The sequence below is a fragment of the Mchenga conophoros genome, linkage group LG3 (assembly GCF_057382185.1).
Source record: "Mchenga conophoros isolate Kocher_MC1m ecotype Shallow Benthic linkage group LG3, M_conophoros_male_GT1.1, whole genome shotgun sequence".
NCBI lineage: Eukaryota > Metazoa > Chordata > Actinopteri > Cichliformes > Cichlidae > Mchenga > Mchenga conophoros.
In genome coordinates, this window is record NC_140528.1 from 80953151 (window position 1) to 80966504 (window position 13354).

Below are 13354 nucleotides of genomic sequence, written 5' to 3' on the forward strand. Positions count from 1 at the left end.
GATACTAAATGCTTAGTTGTGAAGCTCTTTCTCTTTGTGTGTTTCTTCTCAGGGGCCACGATAACAGCCAGATTAACTATATGTACGCCCAGTATGTTAAAAACACCATGCAGCCTCTGAACATTGCCGATGTCACCAAGGACCAGCGCTTTCCTTGGACGGTCTGTACTCTTTTCTTTTCTTTTTTCTCTCTTTTTTTCCTTTTCCAAAAGTGAGTAATTATCCATCTTTTTCTCACAGAGTGAAAACCCATCTCACTCCAGCAATCAGATAAAGAGTTTGCTCTGCACTCCCATCAGGAATGGCAAGAAGGACAAAGTCATTGGTAGGCTTTGCTTTGTTGCCCGAATACAATGTTAGCATTGAAAGCATTAGCAGTTAGAAAGTAATATTGTGTTCTATGTCCAGATACATAAAAGGGAATAATAATTGTATATATTTTTTTGATAATGTAATCAGGAAAAGATTTTTGCATTACAGCATGTACTGTAGACAAAGTGTCTTATCACTGTCTTCAATTAATACCTTAGTTTTGTTTTTCTTTAAAAGTAATATAAATTATTTCTGTTTTGTGAAGCTATAGCATTAGCTAACCTTAGATTTTATGAGTTGCACCCTGAGTCAGTTGCATGCATGCAAGGAGAATACTAATGGCCTTACAATTAGTGTAGACTTTGACCATTATCCTACTCAAAACAAATGAAAGCATAAAGTTAAATTGAAAGCTTTGAAATAACTGACTAACTGGTAGCATTGTAGAAGTGCTTGTGTTTTGTGCTTGCAGGGACATTCTCCTGGTACTATGGTTTCCATTTTAAAACATGCTTGTTTGTTTTTTATTAATTACATAACACAGAATGATAATAAGATTTGGACAGTACAGATCCTGCATTAATATGGAAGCAATCCCTAAGAAATTCTGATCAGAGAGGGGTTTTTTCTCAGCAAGTTTTTCTCAAGATCGTTCTTACCTAAATTATTAGCTAGTTGTTTGTTAGTTGGTACAAACCATCATGAGATGGGATAACTATGGGCAAACTCATGACCCTGAGTCAGATGTTAGGTATTTAAAGATTTTGTTGGACGTTGTTCATTGACTCCAATTCTGGAAGAATGAACTGATCCAATGACAAGATAAAATTGTTGTTATTCTAAAGCTCATAATCTTACCTGAAGGTTTGCTGAACTAACCTTTATATTAAGGCCTATTTAAAGTGAAGTGTTCTATACTAGACATTACCAAATATAAACAGTAATGTGTTTGTGTTTGCATGTAGGTGTTTGTCAGTTGGTGAACAAAATAGATGAAGTGTCAGGCAGCGTCAAGGCATTCAACAGAAATGATGACCAGTTCCTGGAGGCGTTTGCCATTTTCTGTGGTCTCGGCATCCAAAACACACAGATGTATGAAACCGTAGAGAGAGCTATGGCCAAGCAAGAGGTCACGCTGGAGGTGAGTCAAGCATAAACTAGGGCTGCTACAAACGATTGTTTTGATAGTTGACTAGTCACGGATTATTTTTGTGATTAGTTGGCTAATCAGATCATGCATCCATTGGACGTAAAATGTACAGCTTATTGCACCAGCAGCATCTGCTCTTATATAACTATTATTAGCTTACAGCTTTAAGTGTTTAAGGTATGTGCTAACTAAAAATAAAGACAAGATGATAATTTATTAAATTTTAATGAAATTTGCAGATTGTTTCAGTGGAGTTTAATAAACTCAGCCGTATGCTCCTTGCTATCTAACATATAACAGGACACCGGAGTATATTCTCGAGCATCTCACACTTCTGATAATCAGTTGTCTGCTTGACGTTTATTCAGCTGTGTGAAGACTTAATGTAATAACTTTAATCTCAGCCAAACCGATTTACTCAGGAGCAAATAAATTACTGAAAAAAGCCAAACAATAACATTTCTAAGTTATCTAAGTGTATTATATATCATGTTTAACCTGAGTAGCGAAAAACGGCGGTGGGTTTGAAAACGATTTCCCGGGAGTCCGGTGTTCTCACCGGCTCTAGTGAGCCTTGAACCCCAGCTAGCATCAAGCTGGTGGGTAACAGACGTCTCCGAAAACGTTGGAGCGCTTTTGAAAATATGTGGTGTCTTGATAAACTGAGCAGATATTTGAAGTTTACACAGCTACATTCTTGCCTGAAAGAATAATAAGAATAATATTAAAACTAAGGAGCTGCCGCCATTGTTGGAAACTGAGCAGGACTGCGCTATGAAGGATGGGCCACGAAGTATATACCCGACCCATCCTTCAGATCTGGGGAAATGAAGGGCGCATTTGTCGGCCGCATTTGTCGGAGTCTTCGAATGTGGACAGTCTTCGTCGTGTCGCTGTAACATAAACGCCCTACTAATGCGGGCACAGGAGGATGCGGTTCCTTAATTTGGACACAGCTACGATACCGGACACTGCTTCTTCTTCTTCGGGGTTTAACGGCAGCTGGCATCCTTGTACATGCAGTGTTGCCATCTTCTGTTTCAGTCCGTTATTACACTCTTAAATCCTTCTACTTATTCCTGCGTCTTTTGGGATCTTAGAAAGCTTCAAACCACGCGCCGACTATTGAATTAGTCATCGACGATTTTGACTAGTCGACTCATCGTGGCAGCCCTAGCATAAACACACATATTGTACAAGTCTGTTTCTCCTCCTTTCCAACTCTTAGAAGGATATTGTAGATTTTCTTATTGTTAGCAGCCTCGCATTTGCATTTGCAAGGCCATTGTTTCAACTAGTGGTTTGAAAGGACGTTACAAAAAAAATAAAGGAACGAAAAAAAGGAATTTTAAGCCCCATTTTCACTAAAATGAATCTTTGTAGAACTTTAATTCACATGAATACTTTTCAGGGGGAAAAAAGTCTTTCACACTACATTCTCTAGATGAGTAAAGATAATTTGTTTGAAAAAACTGAATTTCATCTTGCTATCAAAAGGGATGACAACCATTACCTATATATAAATATTGTATAGTGTTCTGAGATTTCCCTTCATTTTTTTAGTGAAGTGAAACCCTGAGGTATCTTCTCATCTCTCTGTTGGAGACACAAGTATCTAAGCTGATGTTAATTTTGGTGAACTGCATTTATCGATGGCTGTCAGCCCCTTAGTTCACTGCAGAATCACAGAAACTGCATCTGAAATCTCTTACATTCCACTTTTTTTGGAGCACTAGAATTATCTTAATTTGTTCTGCATCTAAAGACTGCAATCAGATCTTCTTCTTTATGCCCAAAATCACACGATGTAATGTGGATCATTTTTCAGATGTTGGTATTTGACTCAGCAGCTGGTTGGCTGGTGATGACAGTTAGTTACCAGTGAACTTTGAACTGTAAACATGAGTTAAAACCACACAAGTATTAGACAGCTGTAGCCTTAAAATGTTGAAAAATATTACATTTTAAATGCAACAAACAGGAGATGAAATCATTTCAAATTAGTCAAAATTGTCCACAAATCCAAAATGAACACTGGTCATTTGGACTCTGAGTCAGGACGCCAGTCAGTTGCTGTAGATGGCACAGCAGTGAGCTGTGTTGATGAGGAGGTGAGCAGATTAATCTTTTGTGACATTTAACTGTCGGCTCTGTCCTAAAACACAAGCAATCACAGCATGTTTTCTGGACTTCAAAGACATGATTTAATATTTAATATCTCTTCCACATAGAGAGGATCAATGAGCACTTCTACTAGAACAAACATTTTTGTCCAAGTTCCAGTGTCAGCAATCACGTGACATCAGACACACTTTTGATTCTAAAGGAGATCACTGTCACAGTGGGGAGGCTTTGATGACACAACAACACATTTATGTGGACAGTTCTGAAAGCATATGAAAGGCAGCCACTGGATTACAGGCAGGGAGAAATAATAAGTTTTGCAATGTTTGCTGCAGGGCATGAGTAGGAACAAAATGGATAACCCTGTTCCATGTCCTTCATCATGTTCTCACTGAGCCATTAATCACACTATTTTATGTTTTTAAGCTTGAACAAAACAAAGGAGCTCTTCTTATTTTTAGGAGAATGCCATTGTGTTTTCACATATGTGAATATGTGATAATATATGTGAGACAATGACATTTTCATAAAAATGCACTTCCATTCTGAGCTAAGAAGCTACAGTGAAAGATCTTTATTTGTAAATTTGTATCAGTTATAACAGTGACAGCCAGTGCATGTTATGTTTACGGGCAAAAGAAGGAACAACACGTCTACATGGCTTCTGTAATAAAACAGCAGTCAATGAATTTGCTCCAATTAAAGCCACATGATTCTGAAATATTACAAAAAAACATGTCTAATTAAAAGCTGATGAGCTCTGAGAAATTCACCTGTATTGTCATGTAGCGAGCGGCAGATAAAACTAGAAACCACAGCTTTATTGCTGGCACAAAAGGCAATGGGGAAAAAAGCTAAACTATAACAGAGCATGGAAGGATCTAGCTGACTGACTACAGACCAACAACAAGCTGAATTGACAAACAAACTGAATTCACACACACAATGAGGGAGAATGTGATGATGAACAGAGGGAGATGCAAACAATATACACACGGAGGGTGATTAAGGAAAGCGGACACACCTGGAGAACACAGCTTAAAAGAATCATAACTAACAAGACAGGGGAAGCAAAACAGAACATGACAAGACACGAGACTCAAAAGAAAACAGGAAGTAACACTGACACAGACACACACACACAGACACTCAAGACTAAGACGTGACGTTGACACTGGGACTGGGAACATACACAGAGACGTTTACAAACTGGGGAGACAAAGGGACGAAACACAAAGAGATGAACATGGGAACAGGAAGGGAGAAAACACAGGGCCAGGACTACAAAGGTATTCACAGAGACAGAACACAGAGAGACCAGGTAGAAACAGGGACATGACTGGGGAGAAAGGAAGTAAACAAACACAGGGACACTGATGACAGGATACTGAGATGAGACAGAGATAGATTGGAAACGAATGGGAAGAAAGATAAAACAAGAACCAAGAGTTTAAAATAACAAACTTGCAACACTAGTGAAATACAGAACTCAAACCTAATACAAAATTTGACTATAAACAATTAATACATTTAAAAGAATGAATAAAGAGTCCAGAACAACCTTAAAAACTGGGTCGAAGACCCAAGACAATGACACGTATCAGAAGATGTTCTCTGATCTTCTTTAGGGTCCTAGATCCAGTATCAACAAAAAGAAGAGCTGTAATGTGTATGGATCCAAAATTAACAAGACAACATGCATGCATCAAGTGCAAGAAACACACAGCAAAATGAAATGTTATGACTATGATTTCTGTCCCCCAAAGGAGAGAAATGAGTTGTCGTTGCCCCCACACTTGGGGGCTGACCCTTATAAATTTCACCTCTCAAATGGTAAACAGCCACCACAGTTCTGGGTGGATCATCCCTCTTCCCACCTGAGAGAGGAGGTCCCTGTAGAGACTGATTATCTCTGCATATCATGGCCACTGACAAGCCTTTAGAATCAGAAAACAGCTCCGCTGACACACTCTCCTTTGAATTGGTGGTATCATTTACACTGGGGGAAATGCACACAGCAGAGAGTGATACAGCTTTAACAGGGAAAGGCGTACTTACTGAAGCTGCTATGAGTCCTATCATGCAGAAAGGCTAAGGTGCTCCTCTCTCAGTGAGGAATTAATGCTATCTTCGTAAAGATGTAGGGAGCAATAAGATAACTTCACCAGGCAGCAGCACCAGGAATTTGTAGGATTATGCTGTTGAATGCATATGCACATATCAGCAAGTGTTTGCGGTCTGGATCTATGGCCACTTGAAAGGAAGTATCTGTTAGATCGATTGCTTTATACCAATCCCCTGGTCCAACTGCTGTTGGACTTGGAAGGAGCTTCCTACACTCAGAAGGGAGAAGGTCCACCCGACCGACAAGCACTGCACAAAACACTGATTGTATTTTCATCTGTTGGTAACTAAAAATAGTAAACACAAGATTTAGTCGCTGTGTTTGACAGTGCACTCCTCTTCATAAAGGATTCTTTTTTATTTTGGATTTGACTGACATCTGGTTGATGAGTAGTGCCACTTTTCTTTTTTATAGCCTGTCAAAAGCCTGTTGAGCTGTCCGTTTCATTTTGACAGCCTGCAAGTATCAGAGCCCACTTTTTTTTCTTTATAATTTCCAAAAGTCTCTGAACATGGCATGTTTACATCTTGTCTTTTATACTGATGTCTATTAACATGCACTGTGCCTGCTAAATAAAAGAAAGGTCATGCAGAATGTCCAGTCAGTCAGACATATTTGTATTTGGTGAAATAATTACTTGTGCAATAATCATATCTTTTTTTTCTGCAAAACTCATCTATTTTAAATACATGTGTTGCAGGTCTTGTCGTATCATGCCTCTGCTGCAGATGAAGAATCACGGGAACTCCAGGTAGCTGAAGTAAATTGAAATGCATTAATTTAACATTATACACTTAGCATGGAAAGAGAGAAACACAGGCAGGTGATGTTGTTAAGAGAAAGAAGGCTTCGTGTAGAAATAACATCTTTGGCTGAATCAGTAAGAAAGTATGGGAACTACATGGGCCCAAAGATATTTGGCATGTAGACTGAAGCAGACGGGGATCAAACCACCAGCCTTCCAGTTAGTAGGTGATCTGCTCTACCACCTGAGCTACAGCCATCCATGACTGAGTATCTCAGAGATAAGCTGAGATACTCAGTCATTTGGGAGAGGCTTAAAGTAGAGTGGCTACTCTTCCACATCAAAAACAGCCACTTTTGATGGTTCTGGCATATCCTGGATTCCTCTTAGGTGACATGTTTTGGATATGCTAAGGATATGCTGGATAGATTATCTATCTATCAGTGGGATTTGTAATGCCACAGTTAGGGATGGGTATTGATAAGATTTTCACGATTCCGATTCCATTTTCGATTCTGTTTAACGATTCGATTCTTTATCGATTCTCTTATCGATTCTTATTTTTAAAAAAGGAGAACACTAAGGTCGATTAGCTTAGAACTTTGTTTTATATCTTCTCTTTGAACAAGACAGACATTTAGGAGTAACATGGCCTTACAAACCCAACAGTGAGATCTTAAGAGATCCACAGCCTACGGCTCTTTAATGGGGTGTCACAGGGTCCCCAGGAAAAAAATTGTAAATGTAAAATAATAAAATAAATATTCTTCTGTAGCAATAACAAAGTATAGCATAAATTATTCTGTAGCAATTACACAAGAATATCCAGTAATGTCCCTGCCTACAATTAAACACATTCACTTACTGAAAATCGGGGGCATCTGCTGTGGCAAAGCCTTTTACCACAAACTTAGTCACTGCTCGGTGACATTTGTCTATCCTGCCTGAAAGGAGACGCTACCGGTAGACTGCAGCGAGAACTGCCAGCATCTGAGCCAGCCAGACTCTGTCTGTCTCTCTCATCATGGTCACTAAATGCACAGTAATGGCAGGTTTGTAATAAGGCAGATCTCACTAACATAATATGCACTGTTAGTTGACTATTTATCTGCCACATTAACGGGAGAGGACGTGCAAACGTTACCGCTGCTGCTGGGTTGAGATTTACGAGTCCGGAGCGGAATTAAAAACACGACATTCATTTAAGGTTATCACGTGTTTTGTGAGCAAATGGTTTTGCATATTCGTAGTGTTTCCTCCCTTAAATGAAATATTTACTTTGCAAGTATTGCAAGTTGCCCTGTTGTCATCCGTTCTCGTAAAGTATAATCAAACTTTTGAGCGTTGAGCTTAGGCGCCGTGTTTCCTGTCAGGTAAATGACGCTCCGCAACGACTGGAATCGATAAGGGAATCGTTTGCAAAAATGGCAAACAATTCCAAGGAATTGACAGTGGGAACCGGTTCTCAACAAGAACCGGGTTTCGATACCCATCCCTAGCCACAGTATCCCCCTGGAACACATGGAGGAGAATGAATTGATGGACGGATGGAGTTTTGAATCCATGTGTCTTGTTTATGGGGACATTAGCACTTAATTTGATAATGTTGGTGGTAATATATCTGGTGATAATATATACTTCTCTTCATTGGGATTGGATCATTAATATGATTCTTTCTACTATTAGTATTTTGTGTCTAATTTAAATATTTTTGAGCAAATCGTGTATGAATGAACCCCACAAATCAACCAAAAAAAGAATAAAGGATATTCCAAGTGATTTTGAGTAGCTCATTTGTAGCATCTAACTGGCTCATTGACTTCAAGGTACCTCTTAAAATATGAACCAATTAGAGCAACCCATCTTCCCCACCAGCACTAACAGTGGCACTGCTTGACCATCTGAAAGGATCCTGCTCTCTTCCTCTCTCCTTATAGCAAACTGGCTGAACTAATAGCGTAGTGTCCTCCCTTGGGCACAAGAGAGAGGATGTGTCACTTGGTAACTAGGACACAGAATTGATTATTTTGGTAGTCTCTACTCAAGAGGTAGCTACATACTGTATATTTGGCACATTGCACACCTCATAACTGCATTTTAAATTAAAGTTGCTTCTGTAACAGCAACAGAATTAAGAATTGAGATTTGAATCTGATTAATATTTAATCATTAGTCTTTAGTTCAACTATATAATGCAGAATTTCTGAATTTGAAGCCTGTTGTTTTTCCTGCTGTTTGCATGTATATATTCTGTGTGTGTTTGAAGTTAGCAACCATTCCATCAGCCCAGTCGCTCCATCTTCTGGACTTCAGCTTCAGTGACTTTGACTTGTCAGATAGTGAAACCACGCTGGCTACTGTGCGGATGTTTGTTGACCTCCACCTGGTCCAAAACTTTCAGATGAAGTACACGGTAAGAACTGACCTGGGATTTTACACAAACAGGTTAGACTTAACATGTGCTCCATTAAAATCCATGAGAACTGCAAACTTGCTTTAAAAATACCACTCAGGCCTTTGTTTCAGAGGTGATGCTCTGTTCCCACTGCTCTTCTGCATAGGCCTCAACCACCTAAGCCAGCTCATCACTAAGAATGAATACAGATATAGATTCAGTACTGATTTAGGTCAAGCTGAGTGACCACTAGTTACCTCCTGTACAAGCTCTATGCCAGTAAGACTTACTGATTCACCTCACCAGCCAAATGTTTGCAAAAAGAAGAAAGGGGATCCGGATTGAAGGGATGAAATTCTCAGAAGGGAGAATAGCAGATGTAGAGGACAGCTTCAACTACCTGGGTATCCCACAGGCCAACAGGAACCATGATGAATATGCACTAAGTTAAGCCACAGCCAAATAAGGTAAGACAGGTGCTGAGAAGCCAGTTGAGTGTTCGGAATAAGAATCTGAGCCATCAGTACATACATCCTACCAGTCATCAGATACCCTGCAATAATAAGCTGCCAAAAGGAGGTTATTACTATGTCAACGCACAAGAATTCCCCACAGTGCATGGTAGTCTTCAAGCAACAAGCAACGGAAGATGTCCAAGCTACAATTCAGGATGAAACACTGATCATGCACAAATAAATCAGGAAGATGACACCCTGAGTTGAGCTGCTACAAAATGCCTCAGGCAGCTTAAGACAGAGAGTGACAGGACGTGGAACAGAATAAAAACAGAGTTGGTCTAGTGTTCCACGACCGGGATGAAAACCGCATTGTTCCTCCTGTATCCGAGGTTTGACTAACTGACGGACTCTCCCTTCCAGCATCCTGGCATAGACTTTCCTGAGCAGGCTGAGGAGCGTGATCCCCCTATATTTGGAGCACACCCTCTGGTCCCCCTTCTTGAACATGGAAACCACCACCTCACTCTGCCAATCCAGAGGTACCGCCCCAGATCTCCTCAAGACATTGCAAAGGCATGTTAACCAAGACAGCCCTACAACATCATGCAATGGAGGCGCTCAACATGCTCCATTCGGACTCAGTGTCCCCAGTCTCCCTCAGAATGTTGCCGAAGCTCTAACAGAGGTGAGAGTTGAAGCTCTTGTGGACCAGGGCTTCAGCTAGGCATTCCCCATCTGAGGTGGATCAGTGAGTCTTGCTCAATACTGGCATACAGCTTGTACAGGAGGTGACTTGGTGCTCATTCAACTTGACCTACGATTTAAATAGAGCTAAAGCGTTTTGGGTTTTTTTGGGTTTTTTTTAAAGGCTCAGCTACTGTACATGCACTGCAAGCCAAACCATTCATAATCTTAAGAGAACTAGCCTTAAAGTAGCTCTTATTGTGCAACAACAGATATTTTACTCAGAGTAGAAGGTTTGACTTTAAAAGGGCAGCACAGAAACAACCAATATCTTCAGTGTATATGATGAACTGTTGCAAAAAAAACAACCTCCTTTTTGTCAGCAACATTAAACCATTACATTATGAGCAAATGTGTCGGAGGACAAATAAATGCATTTACAGCTGAAGAAGTATCATCACACAACAGTATCACACAACAGTATCATGCACATAAAACAATACCCCTCCAAAAGTCACCGACACGAGACTGTGTCGGTGACTCTGTCATCGCTGTCTGTTAAACCCAATTCTCTGCTCATCTGACTTTTAATTGGCGCCAGCATCAGCAGATCATTGGCAGGATTGGCTCTCCACCTTTAGGTGCTCTTGGTGGCTGACCCCTGGGTGCCTGCGGGGAGAGGCCTCACAAAAAGAAACTTTGACTGGAGGAAGTTATGGCCCTCCAGCAGTGCAGGCTGTCAGTTTAACTGTCACACCAATAGCTGACAAACTGGCCATCCCAGAGCATCACACCCTGGAAGCTGAACTGCACACCAAGTCATGATTTGATTGCAATCCTAACATGTTATACAGACACTCATTCAAGTCTGAGATCAAATTATAATGTTTCCTATAGAGAAAATGAGCCCCGATTTGATTAGATGAATAATAATTTGGATTCTCGTGGTGCCTCAGATTGGAATTAGTTTTATTCACAGTGTGGTCATGACGAGCGTGCAGCTTAGCACCCTGCCAGCAGATCAGGGCTCTCTGCTTTGTTCCTGCTAAGTGTTCACTTTCGGAAATGGCAAAGAAAATGACCCTGTGCTTGTCACATTTGCCTTTACTTTCAATTGCTAAAATTGTACCCCACTTACAATGTACTGCTTTAGTTTGTTTTTCATTTTCATTTTGGTCCCATTGTAATAACAATAATAATATTTAATATTTATAACAAGGTGCAATAATAACAGTGTGCGATACACATACACTTATTCTTCTTTTTTATACTAAGTTAATATACTGTGTTGTGTTGTTTGTTGCGTTGTGATGTTTCATATCGTGTCATGTTGTCTTATATGTAGTGCCGATGTAGGACAGTTTTCCAATTTCACTGTACTACTGTACTATGTATGACTGTGCAATGACAATAAAGAGTTATCTTATCTTATCGTATCTTATCTTGTACGTGTTGTGTTCTTGAAAAAACATTGTTCCTCTAGCATAAATTCTGTAGAGAATAATTTAACTTTAATTTATAATTCATTATTATTTTCTTAACTTAAATTAGTTTGTACTAGTATTAGTTCGTAAAGACATGATGGCTTGGCTGTCTGTGTCAGACATCTTCTAAGTGCTCAGCACATTAAAACCACACTGACTGTAGTAAGATCTTATTGACATAACATGGACATAAATGTCAACCCTTTTTATTTTAACCTGTGTCACAGTTTGTATCTCAGTGGACACAAATTTAAAAATTATCCCTGGTTGCTGTTGCTGTGGCCTTAGCCTTTTTCACCCCTTAGAAATGTGTCCCTTGTTGTAGGAAACTTACTTTCAGACAGATAGAAGCAGGGTAGTATTCTGCATACAAATAGCAGTCAATTTAGAATGATTGTCTCTACAATCAGGCGATGCAAAGAACAAAACCAAATTAAATTTTGTATATGCTTTTACTTTGCAACATTTTTATAACACTGGCTCTCTTCTGCAGAGTTTATGTCAGTGGATTATGAGTGTTAAGAAGAACTACAGGAAGAATGTGGCCTATCATAACTGGAGACATGCCTTCAACACAGCCCAGTGCATGTTTGTTGTCCTCAAGTCAGGGCACTTACAGGTAAGTGCAGTCAAAAAATATAGTCATTGATTCCCAGAGCATTCTCATTCCCAATAAGTAACATACCGAGGATTTTCCAAGGCATCTCACAGTAACAGTAATCTTGCTGCAAAGGGCAACCACTTTTTTTCTAAGTAATCCAACATGTTTTATTGACATTTTACATAGTTACAGTTTGTCAGAGCCACTTGCTACTACATTTGAAAGCAAAGTGTACCTTTTTAAAATTAATTTTTAATGTGTAGTAATGCAATGTGACACTAGTCAAATGTCCTCTTGTACAGAACTTGTACTGAGGTAAAGAAAAATGATAGAGAATATTTTAGCAGATGCAAGAACTTTGCTGTTTCAGATAGTTAATAAAGCCGTGAATGGTTGTTTTTAACCCAAACCATTCTTTTTTCTGACCATGCATTAAGTGCTTCTGGTGCTAAAATGTAAAAAGTACCGGTAGTCGTTGCCTGATAAATTCAAATCAAACCTCACCAAACTTAATATGAAATCAAAGTCCAAAACAAAAGTCTAAAACTTAAAATGAAGTAAAATGCTAACACCCCCTCATTCACCTTTTTTCAGTTATTTGTGCGTTTTTGGCTCTTTTTGAGGTGAGGTGAGACATAAAAACCAGCTCTCTTAAAAAGAGCCTAAATTCCAATTAAGAATCCTTGGCAAGGACTCCAGAATACCAATATCAAATAATTTTTGATTCGGGAATAATTCACATTATAAAAACTAGTGATTTTTGTGTGCAAAATTGGCAGCTGGCTGCATAAAAGCTTTTGTGTCATATGCAGAACCAGCTTTGATGTCCACTCCAGGGTGCATGCTGAGCACACACACTGCCAAAAGTGTATTATAACAGCATTGTGTACACAACTGTATTTTTTGGTTTGGTTGTGGAGGCAGTATGTCATCTGTTAACCTGCTGCCATTTTTCCCGCCTTCCTTCCTTGCCTTAATGTACTTATTCATCTCCTAACAGAGCTATATGAGTGATTTGGAGGTGCTGGCTCTAATGATTGCAACACTCTGCCACGACCTGGACCACAGAGGAGTCAATAACTCCTACATACAGAGGTACATCAGAGAGCATGAGTCACAGAGGTGTGTGCATGATCATATATGCATGCGTGGGAGCACACTATTCACCCTCGGTTTCTTCTTCTCCAGGAGTGACCACCCACTGGCCCAGCTCTACTGCCACTCCACCATGGAGCATCACCACTTCGATCAGTGCCTCATGATCCTCAACAGCCAT

At 39.7% G+C, this 13354-nt stretch overlaps 1 protein-coding gene across 2 annotated transcripts in view; it reads left to right on the plus strand.

The window, feature by feature from the left end:
• The window catches only part of pde5ab (phosphodiesterase 5A, cGMP-specific, b), a 104046-nt gene that overhangs the window by 73188 nt on the left and 17504 nt on the right, over nt 1–13354 (plus strand). For both annotated transcript variants that reach the window (XM_085267476.1, XM_085267475.1), the window contains exons 9-16: nt 53–161; nt 241–325; nt 1278–1453; nt 6412–6462; nt 8723–8869; nt 11971–12096; nt 13079–13173; nt 13267–13354. In XM_085267476.1, coding sequence (XP_085123602.1) covers nt 53–161; nt 241–325; nt 1278–1453; nt 6412–6462; nt 8723–8869; nt 11971–12096; nt 13079–13173; nt 13267–13354 — 877 coding nt within the window. The remainder of the gene's footprint in view (nt 1–52; nt 162–240; nt 326–1277; nt 1454–6411; nt 6463–8722; nt 8870–11970; nt 12097–13078; nt 13174–13266) is intronic.